At 53.0% G+C, this 19,812-nt stretch overlaps 4 protein-coding genes across 4 annotated transcripts; 2 read left to right on the forward strand and 2 right to left on the reverse strand.

The window, feature by feature from the left end:
• Window positions 1-1,576: 1,576 nt before the first annotated feature.
• CORC01_02472 (dynein heavy chain) lies at window positions 1,577-14,742 on the forward strand (the record flags this gene model as incomplete). The annotated part of the gene is made up of 2 exons (XM_022614122.1): window positions 1,577-14,242; window positions 14,293-14,742. 2 exons carry the CDS (start codon window positions 1,577-1,579, stop codon window positions 14,740-14,742), a joined length of 13,116 nt encoding a protein of 4,371 aa, XP_022479334.1.
• Window positions 14,743-16,306: 1,564 nt separating this feature from the next.
• CORC01_02473 (uncharacterized protein) lies at window positions 16,307-17,341 on the reverse strand (the record flags this gene model as incomplete). The annotated part of the gene is made up of 2 exons (XM_022614123.1): window positions 16,307-16,988; window positions 17,073-17,341. 2 exons carry the CDS (start codon window positions 17,339-17,341, stop codon window positions 16,307-16,309), a joined length of 951 nt encoding a protein of 316 aa, XP_022479335.1.
• Window positions 17,342-17,848: 507 nt separating this feature from the next.
• CORC01_02474 (ATP synthase F0) lies at window positions 17,849-18,900 on the reverse strand (the record flags this gene model as incomplete). The annotated part of the gene is made up of 4 exons (XM_022614124.1): window positions 17,849-18,082; window positions 18,138-18,540; window positions 18,592-18,808; window positions 18,870-18,900. 4 exons carry the CDS (start codon window positions 18,898-18,900, stop codon window positions 17,849-17,851), a joined length of 885 nt encoding a protein of 294 aa, XP_022479336.1.
• Window positions 18,901-19,525: 625 nt separating this feature from the next.
• Window positions 19,526-19,789, forward strand: CORC01_02475 (uncharacterized protein; the record flags this gene model as incomplete). The annotated part of the gene is made up of 1 exon (XM_022614125.1): window positions 19,526-19,789. A coding segment is annotated over one exon (264 nt), but the record flags the coding sequence as incomplete, so codon positions are not given.
• Window positions 19,790-19,812: the final 23 nt, after the last annotated feature.

A 19,812-nucleotide genomic window follows, 5' to 3' on the forward strand; every position in this document is an offset into this window, starting at 1 on the left:
AGGAGTTGCGCCAGTAAAGCCATACATCATCAAGGCCGCGAACAGTGTGTGGCAAAGCTGGTTTGAACATGTCAAATAGGAGAGAGATCGTGAAGTAACATTCGTTGACCGAGATGGAGGTTGTTTGATTGCTCAGCAGTCGGACCGTGGATGGCCGATCCCCAAGCTATTCAAGGTGCCAAAAATGCGAAGTGAGGTAAAGCAGTGCTCAGGTGGTGGGGCAAGACGTGCGCTGGCTGGCGGGAAGCTGTAATTCAAGCTCGAGCTACCAGGGACCGCTGCTAATTAGCATGCGACTTGAAGAGCAATTTTGGGGACCCAAGGATAGCGGGCGTGGCCGTTTGATGTGGCAGATTGGATGGCCATTTTTGTACTGGTAGCATCCAAATGGGTAAAGGGGTTTTCTGAAAATGGGGGGAATTTGTGAATGAGATTGGAGAAAAACACTATCCAATGTTATTACGGTTTGTCTTTATTTTGTGAGGCAGAGGAGAAGTGTTCACGGGTAAACGTACTCTGTAGTCTCTGAACGGACGTGTCGTTGGCTGCATTACCTAAGACATGCGCATGTGAAGTAAGGTAGGAAAGGTAGTCAGCAGCAAGCCCCAATCTGCGGACATGCACAGGGAAGGGGCTCTGGTGCAGATTTATGCCTGGTGCATGTAAATGTACGGACGGGGACGTGTCGGGATAGAGTGTCTGAGCTCCTCTACTCTTTTTTGTGCCAGCCGTGCTAGCATGCATTGCCAGCACAAGGGCAAGGGGGGAAAAAAAATAAGAGGACATGGTCGCGGTAGATCGGAGCTTTGATTTGGTGAGACGTAGAGGGTGCAGCCAATCAAGTGGACCCCGTAGTCCCGGGTGGGACTCCTCTACTCTACGTACCTGAGCTTGAGTGGCCAGCACACCTCCTGACACATGCTGTCGCGACAAGGGTCCTGCCTGGTCGCGTAAAACTCGCAGACTTCAGGGAAGGACCAAGGTACCTTTTCCCGCCGTTTCCTCTACAATTGTACTCGCGGGAATGCTGCACAAGAGGTCCCAAACGACGTGAAAGTGGAACCCGTGGACAAGTCAACCCGTCCGGGGACTACTGTGTACCGTGATTTGTCTGGAAAGTCAACATTGCATTGCAGACCACCTCATCTATCCGTGTGCGTACCTACCTACCTCCTACCTTGCCGCATTTTGTAGACCATCCCACGACAACCCCGAATCTGCGTTGCGCATCAAACCGCTGCCGCGAATAATCACCGACCACCAAACGACGACAACAACGACGACGAGCACATCCCGATTCCCACGCGCGATAGCCACCTCCTCGTCCACCCAAGGATACCACAACTCTCCTTTAGCTTTTTCCATTCTCTCGCTTTTCTTCGCTTCGCTCCTCGGCACCCGACTCGTCGATCCCGCGGCCGACAGTCATCGCCCCTGAGGTTGCCCTTTTGTCTCGACAGACATACTGTCCGTTCACCCACATTACTGTCTATCCGTCGAACCTACGATGATGCCGACTTCGACCCTGTAAATATCGTCTTTTCTCGTCCGAAACAAATACACATACCGAGCCGCCATGGAGGTGGCCTCACCCCAAATTCCTGGCGCGAACGGCGTTGCCTCTCCCACCGCCGACTCCTCGATCGATCCAAACCGCGTCCTCGATCACATTGCCCTGGTCTGCCAGATAGCTCTCGGAGCGACGAACGAAGACCTCGAGAGCCCGGGGAGCTTGCTTCACAAGCACCGCTATTCCGACACTGTCCAGCGCTGCACCCGTTTCGCTACCGATACACCCAATGCTCTGTACATTCAGAAAGACATTCTGCCCGTGTCTACTATACAGAATGGAACCGAGGACTCAAGTTCGTTTAATCTGCATGGCGGACCTCTTGCCGGGCGTGCATACAAAGCTAACCACTCGAGTGCAGGGTCTCCGGCCTACACATACTCCCTGACGACCGAGATCTCTTCGTCTCCGACTACCGTGTCATGCCTTGTTCTGCTCAAGCAGCGTCCCGGCCCGATCGATCCCCTACTGCCGCTCACTTCCCAGATACTTTTGACTAACCTCCCGGGCCCTGCGACTCTGAATGCCACCGCCGGCGAGCAAGGCCCCTCTACTTCGCCCTTCGAGATCCTGCACTCTTATGTTCACAATGCGCTGGCGCCCTACTTTGATGCCAACACCCGGAGCCAGATCACCAACGGCGCCAGGGGCAGGGCAGACGTGGACTCCAAGACGGGAATCCCGGTCACGAAGAAGAGATGGAACGATCTGGAGCTGAGCTTGCTTCACCTCCAGCAGAACGTGGAGATCCCCGAGGTCTCCCTCATGTTCCACACAATGGTACAGAGCGCGCTGGAGGAGGCCGATTCGCGACACTCGAAACCAACACTCGATCTCATCCCGGGCACAGTGCTCTCCGACAGTACCTTTCTTAATAGCTTGCAGAACAACGTGAATAGCTGGATCAAGTCTATCCAGGTCATTACGAGGATGACCAGGGACCCTGCCGACAGCGCCAAAGACTTCAAGTTTACGGCCAGTCAAGAGGTCAACTTTTGGCTGTCGATGGAATCTGCACTGGAGGGAATCGAAGGACAGCTCCGTAGCGAGGGAGTGCTCTTGACCCTGGAGATCCTTAAGCACGCAAAACGTTTCCAGGCGACGGTCAGTTTTACTGCCGACACCGGTCTGAAGGAGGCCATGGAGAAGGTCCAAAAGTACAACCAGCTTATGCGAGATTTCCCGCTCGATGAACTACTTTCCGCCACCTATCTGTCCAAGGTCAAGGACGCCATCGTGCAAATCTTTGGCCACCTGAACAGGAAGCTAAGAATCTGCCCATACCCCATTCGGAGAGCACTCCCCTTGGTGGAGGCTATCTCTGGAGACTTGGACGAGGTGCTGCATCGGCTCTTGCCTGGTACGGAGCTTGTAAACCTCGACTATGTTGAGTTCAAAGCCATCATGAAGGCAAGCGACGACATCTTTACTACGTGGGACGAGAGCATCAAGGAGTTCACCAATGTTGCCCGTGAGGTGACGCGTCGGAGAAACGAAAAGTTCATCCCTATCAAGGTCAACCCTAAGCATGCAGAGCTTCAAGGCCGTCTCAAATACGTCAGCACGTTCCGTGACAATCACGAGCAGCTGCAGCGGACCATTGTCAACGTTCTCGGTCCCAAGGCTACCGTGAGCGGTTTGACGGAAACAACCAACACCAACGGCGTTGTCGTTGTCGAAGAGATGGGCGATGTGGACGCAGTCGAAGAAGTCAAACAGGCCTGGGAGGCGTTGAAGAACGTCGACCTCTTGGATGTTTCCCCTGAGGGCACCGAGAGATGGGCCAAGGCCGAGAACATGTACAATGAGCGGACTTCTCGTGTTGAGAACTCCATCATCGCACGCCTGAGAGATCGTCTGGCGACGGCAAAAAACGCCAATGAGATGTTCCGCGTCTTCTCCAAGTTCAACGCCCTTTTCGTGCGCCCCAAGATTCGTGGCGCCATTGCAGAGTATCAGAACCAGTTGATGGAGCATGTAAAACAAGCGATTCACGGTCTTCACGAGCGATTCAAGCAACAATACGGCCATTCCGAAGCTCACGCCATGGCCCAGTTGCGTGATCTGCCGCCCGTTTCCGGTGCCATCATCTGGGCCCGACAGATTGAGCATCAACTCGACAACTACATGAAGAAGGTTGAGGATGTGCTGGGTTCTGAGTGGGCCATTCACGCCGAAGGCCAGAAGCTTCAGAGCGAAAGCAACCTGTTCCGGAAGAAGCTGGACACACAGACCATCTACAAGGCCTGGCTCGACGACGTCCAGCGTCGTCAAATCTCCATTTCTGGTTTCCTGTTCGACATTCGACGCATGCGATCTACGGGTAACACCTACGAACTTCTGGTCAACTTTGATCCTCAGGTCATTACCCTCTTCAAGGAGACGCGCAACCTCATGTGGCAGAATTATGCCGTACCTCATTCGATCAACAATGTGTCCAAGGACGCCAAGCGTGTCTATCCATTCGCAGTCAGTCTCATGGAGAGCGTCCGTACCTTCTCGCAGACGATGCGGCAAATTTCTGAGATGGGCGAGGAGGCAGTTCTTGTGTATGGATACAGGAATGACGTCTACGCTCTGGTATCCAGAGGTGTTCCCCTCAGATGGGAGTCGTTTGTCAACTCGCACGAGATCTTCTTTTCCACAAAGAACAATGCTACCTTGCCAAACGTGTCCGAATTTGGGCTTTCCAAGCCATCTGAGAGCAAGCACAGCCTCTTCATTCGAGAGTTTGCTGCGGCCGTGTCTCTGCTCCAGGCCAAGACCGCTTCTTTGGCGTCGATCCACGCAACTGTGGAGAAGGCACTTGTTGAGCTCAACACCTGCCCCTATGAAGCCAGCGCCTTCACTTCACGCTTAGAGACCATCCAGACTGCCGTCGATCAGCTTAACTTGGAGCAGTACGTCAACTTGCCCTACTGGGTCGACATGATGAACCAGAAGCTCAAGGAGGTGCTTCTTACTCGTCTGCAAGACGCTATTCTGGCTTGGATTCATGCCTTTGAAGACGACTACCTCGACGACGGTCGCCGCAAACAAGTGACCGAGAATGGCGAAGAGGCTACACAAGAAGGACCTACAATTAAGCGCCTAATTCTTGAATTGTCTATGCGGAACCAGGTGATCTACTTGGATCCTCCACTGGAATACTCGCGTTCAAGCTGGTTTGTTCAACTGCATGAGTGGCTCGGAATCGTCTGCAATCTCAAGAAGATCAAGGCTACACGATACCAAATGACTTTGACGACAACCACATTGGATGAGCCACACTTTGACGACCTGCCTAGCGATTGCACCGACCTCCTCAGCCGCGTGTACGTCTCTATCGAGAAGAAGCTGCAGGAGATTGGCTCATACGTCGATAAGTGGCTCCAATTCCAGTCCCTCTGGGACCTTCAGTCGGAACAGGTGTACGAGGCTCTTGGAGATCAGCTTGCGAGATGGCTGCAGCTGCTCCAAGAGATCCGAAAGACGCGCCAGACCTTTGACACTCAAGAAGTCAGCCGGCAGTTTGGCCACATCACCATCGACTATGACCAGGTTCAGACGAAGGTCAATGCAAAGTACGATCAATGGCAGCACGAGATCTTGATGAAGTTTGCCAGCAGACTCGGCAACCGCATGCGTGAAGTCCACGCTGAGATTGAAAAGGCTCGCCGGGACCTCGAGAGCCAGGGCCTTGATGCCTCTTCCACCGCACACGCCGTGCAATTCATCACCGTCGTGCAGGCTTGCAGACGCAATGTCAAGCTGTGGGCTCCTGAAATTGACATGTTCAGACAGGGACAGTCTACCCTCGTGCGCCAGCGCTACCAATTCCCCAACGACTGGCTTCATATCGAGCAGATTGACAGCTCGTGGGAGTCTCTCACTGAGATATTGGAGAAGAAGTCCAAGATCGTGCAGGATCAGACTGACGCTCTGAGATCCAAGATCATCGCCGAGGATAAGATTGTCAACGACAGGATTGCCGAGGTCGCCGTGCAGTGGAATGACGAGAAGCCAGTTTCTGGTACTACTCAACCCGATGTTGCAACCGCAACGTTGAAGACATTCGAGACCAGAATCTCCAAACTGCAGTCCGATTTTGAAATGGTGGCCAAGGCCAAGGAAGCTCTCGATATTCCTGCCACGGCTGACACCTCTCTCGGGACCATCTTGGAAGAAGTCCAGGACTTCCAGTCTGTCTGGTCCAACCTCTCCACCATTTGGGCCAGTCTCAACGAGACGCGAGAGGTTTTGTGGACTGCTGTTCAACCCAGAAAGATACGGTCCAAGATTGACGACCTTATCAAGAGCACCAAGGAGATGCCTAGTCGCATGAGACAATATGCCGCCTTCGAGCACGTGCAGACTATCCTTCGCAGCCTACTCAAGGTCAACACCATTCTTTCTGACCTCAAGTCCGAGGCAATCCGAGACCGCCACTGGACCAAGATCTACAAGCAGATTAAGCCTGGCAAGCGATACTCACCAGTGTCGATGACTCTCGGCGATGTGTGGGACTTCAATCTCGTTGCCACCGAAGTCATTGTCAGGGACATCATTGCCCAGGCGCAAGGTGAAATGGCCCTAGAGGAGTTCTTGAAGCAAGTCCGCGAGACGTGGTCAAACTACGGGTTGGAGCTCGTCAACTATCAGAACAAGTGCCGTCTCATCCGTGGTTGGGACGATTTATTCGCTAAGTGCAGCGAAAATCTCAACTCATTGCAAGCTATGAAGCACTCACCCTACTACAAGGAGTTCGAAGAGGAGGCGTCATCTTGGGAAGACAAGCTCAACAGAGTACATGTCCTCTTTGACGTCTGGATCGATGTTCAGCGTCAATGGGTCTATCTTGAAGGTGTTTTCACTGGCAATGCCGACATCAAGCACCTTTTGCCAGTCGAGTCCTCGAGGTTCCAGAACATTAACAGCGAGTTTTCGGCTGTCATGAAGAAAGTCTACAAGCAGCCTTATGTTCTTGACGTCTTGACGATCCCCAACGTTCAGAAATCTCTCGAGAGATTGGCTGAGCTCCTGAACAAGATCCAAAAGGCTCTCGGCGAATACCTTGAAAAGGAGCGTGTCTCTTTCCCTCGATTCTACTTCGTCGGTGACGAGGACCTTCTCGAAATGATTGGTAACAGTAACGACACCCTGCGTATTGCGAAGCACTTCAAGAAGATGTTTGCTGGTCTGTCAGGACTAATTATGGACGACGAGACAATCATTTCTGGGTTCACCTCGAAGGAGGGCGAGGCCGTGCGTCTCAAAAAGGAGATTTCCCTCGCCAAGACACCCAAGATTAACGACTGGCTGGCCCTGTTGGAGAGTGGCATGAAGAACACGCTGGCGGAGCTCCTCGCGGAGGCTGTCGAGCAGTACACCCCGATCTTTGAATCCGAGAAGATCGACAAGGAGGCGATGGACGCGTTCATGGAAGCCTTCCCCAGTCAGATTGTCGTTCTTGCAACACAAGTAGTTTGGACGACATCTGTCGAAAAGTCTCTTGTTGACGGCGGAAAGTCACTGCAATCTCTCTACGATCTCGAAGTCCAAGTGCTTCGCCTTCTAGCCGACACTGTCTTGGGCGACCTTGAGGTTATTCAGCGCAAGAAGTGCGAACAGCTCATCACGGAATGTGTGCACCAGCGTGACGCCATCGAGAAGCTCATAAGCCTCAATGCTACCACACCGACTCATTACTGGTGGCTGCTTCAGATGCGCTACGTCTACACACCCGAAGGTGACTTCCCCAATCGCCTGCAGGTCAAGATGGCCAATGCAAAGCTCAGCTACGGCTTCGAGTATCTCGGAGTACCCGAACGCCTTGTCAGAACACCTCTTACAGACCGATGCTTCCTTACTCTCACACAAGCTCTCGAACAAAGACTGGGTGGTTCTCCCTACGGCCCAGCCGGAACGGGTAAGACGGAGTCAGTCAAGGCCCTTGGTCTCCAGCTTGGTCGATTTACTCTGGTCTTCTGCTGCGACGACACTTTCGATTTCCAGGCTATGGGTCGCATCTTCCTTGGTATCTGCCAGGTCGGAGCTTGGGGATGTTTCGATGAGTTTAATCGTCTCGAGGAGAGAATTCTGTCCGCTGTCTCGCAGCAAATTCAAAATATTCAGCTTGGCCTGAAGAAGGGAGCCGAAGACGACAAGGCCCAAACTGAATTAGTTGGGCGGCAGCTTCACGTCAATGCCAATACTGGTATTTTCATCACCATGAACCCGGGCTATGCTGGTCGTTCCAACCTTCCCGACAACCTGAAGAAGTTGTTCCGCAGTGTTGCCATGTCCAAGCCTGACAAGGAGCTCATTGCCGAAGTCATGCTTTACTCTCAAGGTTTCAACCAGGCCAAGCAGTTGTCGAAGCACACAGTCCCCTTCTTCGACCAGTGCGCAGCAAGACTGTCCAAGCAAGCTCACTACGACTTTGGTCTTCGTGCCTTGAAGAGTGTTCTTGTCAGCTCCGGAGGTCTCAAGCGTGCGAGACTTATAGAGAGTGATGGTAGCATTGGCGCGGAAGAGGTCGTCGAGCCTGAAATCATCGTCCAGAGCATCCGCGAAACCATCGCCCCTAAGTTGATCAAGAGTGATGTCGAGATCCTCGGCGAGGTTGAAGAGGACTGCTTCCCTGGCGTCAAGTACGTACCGGCCAATCTCCAGGCACTCGAAGAAGCCATCAGGACACTCGCAGACGAAAGAAAGCTGGTGGTCAACGACACTTGGATGACAAAGGTCCTTCAACTCTACCAGATCCAGAACATCCACCACGGTGTGATGATGGTTGGTAACTCCGGTACCGGCAAGTCTGCTGCCTGGACTCTTCTGCTTGACGCTCTCCAAAAGGTCGAGGGTGTTGAGGGCGTGCAGCACGTTATTGACTCCAAGGTCATGTCCAAGGAAGCTCTCTACGGAAACCTCGACTCTACCACGCGCGAATGGACGGATGGCCTGTTCACTAGCATCCTGCGAAAGATTGTTGACAACCTGAGAGGCGAGGACTCCAAGCGCCACTGGATCGTCTTCGACGGTGATGTTGACCCCGAGTGGGTCGAGAACTTGAACAGTGTGTTGGACGACAACAAACTTCTCACCCTTCCCAATGGTGAGCGTCTCAACCTACCCGCCAACGTTCGCATTATGTTCGAAGTTGAGACGTTGAAGTACGCCACGCTTGCCACGGTCAGTCGATGTGGTATGGTCTGGTTCAGCGAGGATACTGTTACGCCAATGATGATGCTCGAGCACTACCTCGGCACGCTGCGCTCTAAGCCATTCGAGGACCTGGACGAAGATAGCGTTGCAGCTGGACAGAGCCCTGCGAAGGCACTTGCCGTCCAGTCCCAGGTCGCCGACCTCCTTAATGCATATCTCTCTGGAGAGGACTTCCTCACAGCTGCTCTCAAGGAAGCCGAGGGCTACAACCACATTATGGATTTTACTGTCGCTCGTGTGCTCAACACCCTGTTTTCTCTCTTGAACAAGGCAGTCCGCGACATGATTGAGTACAATGCTCAGCATTCCGACTTCCCCCTGGACCCTGAACAGGTTGAAGCCTTCATCGCAAAGAAGCTGCTCCTCGCTTTGGTGTGGGCTCTCACTGGTGACTGCCCTCTGAACGACCGCAAATCGTTCGGAGATGCGGTTGGCGGTCTAGCCAGCTTTGGCAACCCGCCCCTTGATGGCACCAGCTCACTCATCGACTTCGACGTGACTCTTCCCCAGGCCGAGTGGGCACCATGGCAGAACCAGGTTCCGACTATTGAAGTCAATACTCACTCCGTCACTCAGACAGATGTGGTCATCCCTACACTCGATACAGTGCGTCATGAGGATGTTCTCTACTCTTGGTTGGCTGAGCACAAGCCGCTGTTGCTCTGCGGTCCTCCCGGTTCGGGTAAGACGATGACACTTTTCAGCGCTCTTCGCAAGCTTCCCAACATGGAGGTTGTCGGTCTCAACTTCTCAAGCGCGACCACTCCTGATCTTCTGATCAAGACTTTTGAGCAATATTGCGAGTACAAGAAGACTTTGAATGGAGTCATGCTTTCGCCGACACAGATTGGCAGGTGGCTGGTCATCTTCTGTGATGAGATCAACTTGCCTGCCCCCGACAAGTACGGAACGCAGCGAGCCATTTCCTTCCTGCGTCAGCTCGTTGAGCACAATGGTTTCTGGAGAACCTCGGACAAGTCTTGGGTGACCCTTGACCGTATCCAGTTTGTCGGTGCTTGTAACCCCCCGACCGATGCAGGCCGTACACCCCTGGGTGCCAGATTCCTTCGCCATGCCCCTCTCATCATGGTCGACTACCCCGGAGAGCTTTCTTTGCTCCAGATCTACGGCACCTTCAACTCGGCTGTTCTCAAAATCATCCCTTCCCTCCGTGGCTACTCTGAACCACTCACACAGGCAATGGTTAAGTTGTATCTGGAGTCGCAGCAGCGCTTTACGCCCAAAATTCAGCCTCACTACGTATACAGTCCTCGTGAACTCACTCGATGGGTGCGCGGTATTTACGAAGCCATCCGTCCGCTGGAGACATTGTCAATTGAGGGGCTTGTTCGCATCTGGGCGCACGAGGCTCTCCGCCTCTTCCAAGATCGTCTCGTCGCCGAGGATGAGCGCCAATGGACCGATGATGCAGTTCGACGCATTGCCCTTGATCTCTTCCCTACTGTCGATGACCAGAGGGCACTGGGTGGTCCAATCCTCTTTTCCAACTGGCTGTCGAAGAACTACGTACCAGTCGACCGGGAGCAACTTCGAGACTTTGTCAAGGCCAGACTCAAGACGTTCTGCGAAGAAGAGGTTGATGTACCCCTCATTCTGTTCAACGACGTCCTGGAACACGTGCTCCGCATTGATCGTGTCTTCAGACAACCCCAGGGCCATCTTATCCTCATTGGCGTGAGTGGTAGTGGAAAGACCACGCTCTCGCGCTTTGTGGCCTGGATGAATGGTCTCAAGGTCTTCCAGATCAAGGTGCACGGCAAGTACTCTGCCGAAGACTTTGACGATGATCTCCGTGATGTTCTCCGACGTTGCGGTTGCAAGGGCGAGAAGATCTGTTTCATCATGGACGAGGCCAATGTTTTGGATTCGGGTTTCCTCGAAAGAATGAACACGCTGCTCGCGAATGCCGAGGTTCCTGGTCTATTTGAGGGCGACGAGTTCGCCGCACTCATGACGGCATGCAAGGAGGGTGCCCAACGGCAGAATCTACACCTCGACTCGCCCGAGGAGCTGTACAAGTGGTTCACTCAACAGATTGTCAAGAATTTGCATGTTGTGTTCACCATGAACCCACCGGAGGGTGGTCTTGGGTCCAAAGCCGCAACCAGTCCTGCCTTGTTCAACCGCTGCGTTCTCAACTGGTTCGGAGACTGGTCTGATCAGGCCCTCTTCCAGGTTGGCCACGAGCTCACCCAGTCGATGGACCTGGATAGACCCAATTTCCAGGCGCCCGATACTATCCCAGTGGCGTACCGCGCTCTCAGCCTACCCCCTACGCATCGCGAGACCATTGTCAACTCCATGGTCTACATCCACTACTCCCTTCAGAGATTCAACACCAAGCTCTTCAAGCAGCAAGGCAAGATTACCTTCCTTACCCCCAGACACTTCCTGGATTTCGTCGCGCAGTATGTCAAGCTTTACAACGAGAAGCGCGAGGATCTGGAAGAGCAGCAACGCCATCTCAACGTTGGTCTCGAGAAGCTTAGAGACACGGTCGACAAGGTTCGCGATTTAAGGGTCAGCCTTGCCGAGAAAAAGTCTCAACTCGAGAAGAAAGACGCCGAGGCCAATGAGAAACTGCAACGCATGGTTGCGGACCAGAGAGAGGCCGAACAGAGAAAGAACACGTCCTTGGAGATTCAAGTTGCGCTAGAGAAGCAAGAGGCGGAAGTGGCCACGCGAAGAAAGGTCGTGTTGGAGGATCTCGCAAAGGCGGAGCCCGCCGTCGAAGAGGCCCGGGCCAGTGTTAGCAACATCAAGCGTCAACATCTTACCGAAGTTCGATCAATGGGCAACCCGCCGCAGGGTGTCCGGTTGGCTCTCGAGTCTGTCTGCGCTCTGCTTGGCCACAAAGTCAACGACTGGAGAATGATCCAAGGTATTATCCGTCGCGATGACTTTATTGCTAGCATCGTCAATTTCGACAACGAACGCCAAATGACCAAGCCTCTGCGCATAAAGATGCGCAATGACTTTTTATCGAACCCCGAATTCACATTCGATAAGGCCAACCGTGCCAGTAAGGCCTGCGGACCCCTGGTACAATGGGTGGAGGCACAGGTCTCATACTCTGAGATTCTCGACCGAGTCGGCCCTCTGAGGGACGAAGTCAACACACTTGAGGAGCAAGCTCTGCAAACCAAGGCCGAGGCCAAGGCCGTTGAGAACACTATCAACACCCTCGAGTCTAGCATCGCCCAGTACAAGACGGAATACGCTGCACTTATCAGCGAAACGCAAGCCATCAAGTCTGAGATGTCAAAGGTCCAGTTCAAGGTCGACAGGAGTGTCAAGTTGCTCGACAGTCTGTCGTCCGAGAGAGTCCGTTGGGAGGAGGGCAGCAAGTCTTTCGAGACCCAAATCAGCACGCTCGTTGGTGATGTCCTTGTCGCGGCCGCCTTCCTCGCATACAGTGGTCTGTACGACCAGACCTTCCGAAAGTCCATGATGGATGACTGGTTGCACCAGCTGCAGCTATCTGGCGTACTGTACAAACAGCACAACCCAGTCACTGAGTACCTGTCGACCGCCGACGAGCGTCTCAGCTGGCAGGAGAATAGCCTGCCGGTCGACGATCTTTGCACGGAGAACGCTATCGTCCTGAAGCGATTCAACCGCTACCCCCTCATTATCGATCCTTCCGGCAGAGTCACCGAGTTCTTGCAGAAGGAGAGCAAGGACCGTCGCTTGACGGTCACCAGTTTCTTGGATGACTCGTTCACTAAGCAGCTAGAGAGTTCCCTTCGTTTTGGTAACCCCATTCTTATCCAGGACGCCGAGTACCTTGACCCCATCCTCAACCACGTCCTCAACAAGGAATACCAGAAGACTGGCGGTCGTGTACTCATCCAGCTCGGCAAGCAGCAGATCGATTTCTCGCCCTCCTTCCAGATCTATCTGTCTACCCGCGACCCGTCGGCAACGTTTGCTCCCGATATTTGCTCCCGGACCACATTTGTCAACTTCACAGTCACCCAGAGCAGTCTCCAGACCCAGTCTCTTAACGATGTACTGAAGTCCGAGAGACCGGATGTTGATGAGAGGCGATCCAATCTCATCAAGCTCCAGGGAGAGTTCAAGATCCATCTGCGACAGTTGGAGAAGCGTCTCTTGCAAGCTCTCAACGAGTCCCGCGGAAACATTCTCGACGACGACAATGTCATTGAGACCCTGGAGACCCTGAAGACGGAGGCTGCGGAGATTTCCGACAAGATGAGCAACACCGAGGGCGTTATGGCAGAAGTCGAGGAGATTACCCAACAGTATAGCATCATTGCCCGCTCCTGCAGTACTGTGTTTGCTGTGCTGGAGCAGCTCCATTACCTGAACCACTTCTACCAGTTCTCTCTCCAGTACTTCCTTGACATCTTCCACTCTGTTCTGCATGGCAACAAGAACCTCGCCGACGAGACGAATCACAACATTCGGCGAGACATTATTGTCAAGGATCTGTTCATCACCGCCTTCAAGCGGACTGCGCTGGGCCTGCTCCAAAAGGACCGGATCACGCTGGCCATGCTGCTTGCGCAGGCTTCGCCCTACAAGATGGACAAGACGCTGATCGACGTCTTCCTTGACGATCGTGTAGAAGGCAAGGATCTCTCCACCGACAAGGACGCCAAAGAGGAGGCCTTCACCCGGGCTGGCCGCATGAGTGTGCTCAAAGACAAGCTTGACGCGGTTTCGCCTGCCGACTGGGACAAGTTCCTAACCGAGGAGCTTGCTGAAAACTTTGTTCCCAAGATCTGGGAGGACAGCACGGAGGCCTTTGATCAGGCGCTACAATCTCTGCTTCTTGTCAAACTTTTCCGTCTCGATCGTTTCGTCCCGGCTGCCGAGCGGTTTGTCACTTTGGTCTTCGGCTCAGACACTTTTGACGTCGTCGAGGATCTCAAGGAGACTATCAGCCAGGTTCCCGCTACCCGACCGATTTCTCTAGTCTCCAGCCCTGGTTTCGATGCCAGTTACAAGGTGGACAACCTCGTCGAGAGGCTCCGCGTCAAATGCACCAACATTGCCATGGGTTCCAACGAAGGTCTCGCAAGTGCCGACAAGGCCATCAATAACGCCGCGCAACTGGGCAACTGGGTCTTGGTCAAGAACGTACATCTCGCCCCTACCTGGCTGCAGAGTCTCGAGAAGCGCATGGAGTCGCTCAACCCCCACTCCGAGTTCCGCCTCTTCCTGTCGATGGAATCGAGTCCCAAGATTCCCGTCAACTTGCTGCGCGCCTCCAGGGTACTCATGTACGAGCAGCCTGCCGGTGTGCGCGCCAACATGAAGGACTCGATGTCTTCCTTGTCGACGAGAGGCGCAAAAGCCCCTGTCGAGCGCACGAGGCTGTACCTTCTGCTTGCCTTCTTGCACGCAGTCGTCCAAGAGCGCCTGCGCTACGCTCCAAGCTTGGGATGGAAGGGTTTCTGGGAGTTCAATGACAGTGATGTAAGTTTTATCCAAGTCAAGATTGAATAGGCACAAGCTAACTTGCCCAGTACGAATGCTCGGCATTCATCATTGACACCTGGATCGAGAACGCTGCCGGCACCCGCACGAACATTGCACCTCAGAGCATTCCTTGGGAGATGATTCGCTACCTCGTCACGGAAACCTACGGCGGCAAGATTGACAATGAGGGAGACTTCAAGCAGCTGAACCAGCTTGTGCACTCGTTCCTGACGCCATCAGCCTATGACGTTGGACATAAACTCGTCGAGGGCACGGAGAACCAGGAAGGCAGCCTCGTGGTGCCGTCGGGCACTTCCCTGTCGGATTTCATGGCCTGGATCCACAAGCTGCCAGAGCGCGAGCCGCCTACATACCTCGGCCTACCCGCCAACGCAGAGAAGCTGCTCCTGGTTGGTCTCGGACGCAGTCTCATTGGCAACTTGAAAAAGGTGACGGAGTTGTTGGAGGAAGGGGAGCAACTCTTGGTTGAGGCCTAGTGAGCTTCCGCCTGGGAGGGGAGTTGTATGGAAGGAGGATGAATAGAGGACATTGCCAGTTCCCCGATCAAAGGGGATTACTTTTTTCTTATGTGTCAAGAGAGAACGAGCATTGCGCGCCGTCTTGATTGCGAAGTTTTTAGAGTCTCGAGGCATCATTGCCAACGTGTGTCGACTTTTATGCGCCTTGAGAAGAAGAATTCGGCGTAGTAATGGACATGGAAATCTTGGGGAACGGAACGGGGGAGATGGGATGGACTGCGTCGTTTGTCACATACATTACTTATACACTGATACCCTAAATCTCAGACTGCTTTCTTCATGTTTGGTCGCGGACTTGCCTCTGTGATGGATGGGCTGGCTGTGACAGTAGCGCAAGACTCGGATTTTACTGGACGTTTGAGAAGTTGCGTCTCGACCGTTTGTCTGGGCTGTTTGTTGCTCCTGAATCAACAATGCCTTTGAATGAATGGAAAATACAGTGCGCGCAAATGTTGTCAAAATCAGATTGTAGTAAAGTAAATGTCGATATGAGTAGTATTAGCAGGCCAAGCAATTGTTCAGCAGGAAGGCGAGACGAGGTTGGTGCTTGTGGATCGTGATGCAACCTGCGGATGTAGGGCGGATGGAATCCAAAAAAAAAAAAAAAAAAAAAAAAAAAAGGTTACCAAAAGGGAAGGAGGATTAAATGGGAATTCAAACTACAGTAGAGGGACAAAAAAAGCAAAATATTGATTACTCGTAATCTGTGTTCAGATTACCGACGACCAACCTGGGACTCGAACCCAGAATCTTCGGATGAGTTTGTATTCCTCATAGGAATCCGACGCCTTAGCCATTAGGCCAGCCGGCCTGCCAGGATCTTTAGTTGTTGGGTTGGGAGGCGAATGTTGGGGTCTATGATTTGTTGCGCTTTGTCTGTGTGTGTGTGTGTGCTCTGGGGCGGGCTAAGCGGGGCTTCTGTCGGGTGGTTCCAGTGGAGTAGCTGGGTTTGCTGATGGCATTTGGTTTTCGCTGTCATTTACCGAGGTATGGAAATGTTGTAGGTTGCGGGAGGTAAGCGTGTTGAATTTTTGTGACGGTGGGAAAGGAAGAAAGAAAAGAAGAAAGAAAAAAAAAGAAAAGGAGGACGCAAAGAAAAACTCAAGTAAGGTAGGTAAGGTATATAGTGCAGCGGGCTTGGAGAAGCCTGTTGCAGAGTAGGTGAGAGACAGAGCAGATGCAGAGCTATAGAAAAGGTCTCTCGGACGTAAAATCCATCGCTGGAGTGAGAACGCATCTTGGGTGTTTCTGTGTCTTCATCGCGCATGCGTATACCACAGGCGCTGCGGCGAAGATAGGAAACCAAACAACAAAAAGCCGGATTCTTGGTTCGGCAAAGCTAGATAAAGTGGCGACTGTATTCAGTCGTTCTAATGAACATTGTCGTGGGGTGGTGACTGCTTACTATACGTGACTCCCGACCAGCCTACAACTGGTCCCCGTCGCCTTTTACAAATACACTTACATATAGATATACACACATGTACACATACACTCTGTCTCTTTCTCTCCCGTCTCCCACTCAATTCGCTCCGTCCTTGATTTCGTTTGCAATACCATCCTTCCCATCGTCAGCCTTGGCTTTTGCCTCCCCCGCCTCCTTCTCCTTCTTTTGCTCCTTCTTTTGCTCCTTCTTCTGCTCCTTCTTCTGCTCCTTGTTCTGCTCCTTGTTCTGCACCTTCTTCTTCCAGCTACTCTCGATACCCTGCATCTTCCTCTTTTTAAACTGATCATAGCTCTCCTCCGACCTCATCTTCCTCTCCTTCGTCTCCTCCTCAGCCCGCGGACGGCGGCCGGGGCGGCGCACGTCGAAGCCCAGACACACGGCCGTGGCGTAGTCCCCGTCGTGGCTGATGGAGACGAGCACCTCCTGCCCGGGCTCGCCTTCACGTATCCCGCGCACGATGGCGACGGGCGGGCCGCTGCCATTGGGGTCTTCGGGGGAACTATCGTTCTCTTTGCCCTCCACTTCTTCTTCCAGCTTCTCCCCCTTCTCCTCCTTCTCCTCCTTCTCCTCCTTCTCCTCCTTCTCCTCCTTCTCTTGCTCCTTCTCTTGCTCCTTCTCTTCCTCCTTTTGCTTCCTGACCTGCTTCAGCTCCTCAATATTCCTCAGCTGCTCGAACCTTCTTCGAATGATGGTGATGTCGTGCCAGGAGAGGTTTCTAGAGGGGTGGGCTTTGAAGGTCGCTTCCTTGGCTGCGAATCTGTAAAGCAGAGGTTAAAGATGATCGCCCCATGTTCTCCCAAATGGCCTTGAAGGGGAGAGAAAGGCGGGTGTAAAAGCTTACCTGCCAGCTACAAAGCTCGCCTTCTTCCACAACAACGGATTGCGCTCCTTCAATGACTGGAAACCATCGTTTTTGGTGATCTTGGACGCGGTCTTTGATGCATCAGCCGACAGCAGATCGGCAGGGACCGAGAGGCGCTCATTATGGGTCAAGACGCGCTTGAGAAACCTCGCCCCCTTGTCGCTGGCCAGGATCCGGTAGATGCGGGAAATTTGACATATGTCCGTACCTATTTGCATAGGAAACGGAAACGGCCTCGGTGGCACCATGATGAACAGCTTCGAGCGCCAAAAGTGAGTGGATATCTTCAACTGGCAAAGCCAAGCTGCAAATGATGGTAATTGATAGATTCACTGCATGGGTGTCGGGAGAATGAACCCCTTCCACCTTAGGCACCATAGGTGTAAGGTAAGGTACCTTAAGCAAAGCTTGAAAGTGTGATAACGATAGCGATAAGATAGCAGCTACGTCATTCTTGCCCGTCCTGTCCATCCCAAACCGAATAACAACATAACAACATGGGGAATTATCGAGCTTTCCTACGCATGCATGGCCATAAAAAATGCCACATACATTCCATACCAGAAATTAATTCAGTTGTTGCAGCAATCTCGGAACGAAAACAATTTTTTGAGGCCCATGACTCTGCCCTGGGCGGCTACCAGTCGCACTTCAATTCGACCTGCTCCTCTCGTGAATTGACGAGTGCTTCTGTTGCGAATACACTCCATTGCGCATGCCTTAGGCTCGAGCCTTCAATGCGGACACAATGGCATTTACTGGTCGTCGGCGAGAAGGGGGGCACGCTCCGAGTCGGCAGGGCCGGATCGACTTCTCCAGGGGTAGTCTTTGCCAGTCGCGGCCGGGTAGGCAATCACGAGAGTCGAGACAAACAGGACAGACATAATGGTGAAAGCAAAGATCCACTGGAAGGCAATGATCTGGCGGCCGAATTGTGCAACGCCAAGAGCAGCGGACAGAACGCTGAGGGAGAATCCCATGGTGTAATCCTGAAACATGGTTGGTCAGTGAATCTTTAGTTCATAGACACAGGACCGCTCTTACCTTGTAGGCAACAATGAAGAAGCCTCCGTAGACCAGAATGGACCAGATGAAGATATTGCCGAAGATGCGAGCAACGAGGTTGTGGGGATGGGGGACCATGATGGCGCCGTTCCAGTAGATGGCCACAAACGTCCATGCCAGAGGAGCGGAAACGACGGGCCAGTGGATGAAGCGCGGGTACGTGTTGTGGCGGAAGTAGAGCGACGACAGATTGGCGAAGTTGATAATCAAGATGAACTCAGCCCAGCCGAAGTAGGAGCGCACGAACAACATGACAAAAGCAAAGTGCAGGAGGTTGTTGAAGATGAAGTGCGATCCGACGCTGGCGGCGGCGTTGACATAGTCGCTGTTGCTCGAGAATAGGTGTCCGACATACCCGATTTGGAGGATAAAAAGAACGATCCTGGACCTTGTTAGCAGTGCCTTGGCTCTTCAGGAACGGGTCTGAACGTACCAGTAGATGTCGGTAATGTTCTCACTCAAGGTGAAGGCAGTGCGATAGAGGTAGTTTTGGTCCCAAATTCTTCTCCGGATCGTGAAGCCATCGTGGGGTTCATTGGTGACATAGTAGAGAGTTACGACGAAAGACAAGAGCCAACTCAAAATAGTCAAAACCTTGTAGGTGGTGATGGAGGTGGCGGTATGAGACTCCTTCTTGGAGAAGGGGTTCACTAGAAGAAAGGTCAGTCACAAACGAACGGCAGCAAACGCCCAAGATGAACAGTAGCTTACGGGCGTGAATGCGCTCTGTTGCGGTCGGCATCTTGAGGGACGAATATTTCCTCGTGTTAGTTTCTCAGTTACCACACACTCTGGAGATTTGGAAGGTTTTCAGTGTTGCACAGAAAATAGCCAGTGGCAGCAGAAGCTTGGAAGTAGTAGGAAACGCATGAGCTGAGGAGGGCGGCGGCGGCATTTAAACGACGGAAGCAGGAGGCATGGGGGTGGTAGATGGGACGTTAAATCTGTGGGGAAGCAGCTCGCCACAAGTACATTAGTGTGTAACTCGGATGCAGAGAGAGGTTCCTTCCTTGCTCCTCTTCCTTCAGTGCTGGACGTGGATGGAAGAGGAGGTATCGTTCCGGACCGGACCTCAGGTCAGATTCCAGGCTGGGGTGAGGCGGCGCCTCTCCCACACTGCCACACCTCCTTCCTCGTCTTTGCCTTGCTCACGGCATGTTGTCCACCTCACGGAGCAATGGACAGGCTCAGTCAGTAGCCCCCGGTGTGGAGCTACCTACGTAAGTTAGCCATGTAGCTTAACAACTTAAGGCAAGGTAGCTTGGAAAAGGATAGCCATGTCCTGTACTAGACCATGATACCATCCGTGTGTACGTGCACTTAAAAAGCTTGCAAAGGGCGGGATGCATGGGCCGAGATGAGATGGGCTTGGGCGTGCTTGTTTGGACTCGGGTTGTTTGGACGCCTCGCTTGTCCAAGTGGGCTACGGGTTGGCGCCTAGAGGATGCTACTACCGATTGGCTGTCTCGTGCAGCACGCAAGTCAATAGGCGACCTTTTCGGTCAGTGATACTTTTTTGGAGACATGAGGATGAGGTACCAGGTAGCCGTGCTGTCCTACTACCTCGAGGTAGACGAACTCAAGGAGTCTCGGACGAGGTATGGCACCGTAGTAAATGGCCTCAGGCGTGAAGCGCTTTGGATCGGGATCGTCC

This window comes from Colletotrichum orchidophilum, assembly GCF_001831195.1.
Source record: "Colletotrichum orchidophilum strain IMI 309357 chromosome Unknown Scaffold_14.1, whole genome shotgun sequence".
NCBI lineage: Eukaryota > Fungi > Ascomycota > Sordariomycetes > Glomerellales > Glomerellaceae > Colletotrichum > Colletotrichum orchidophilum.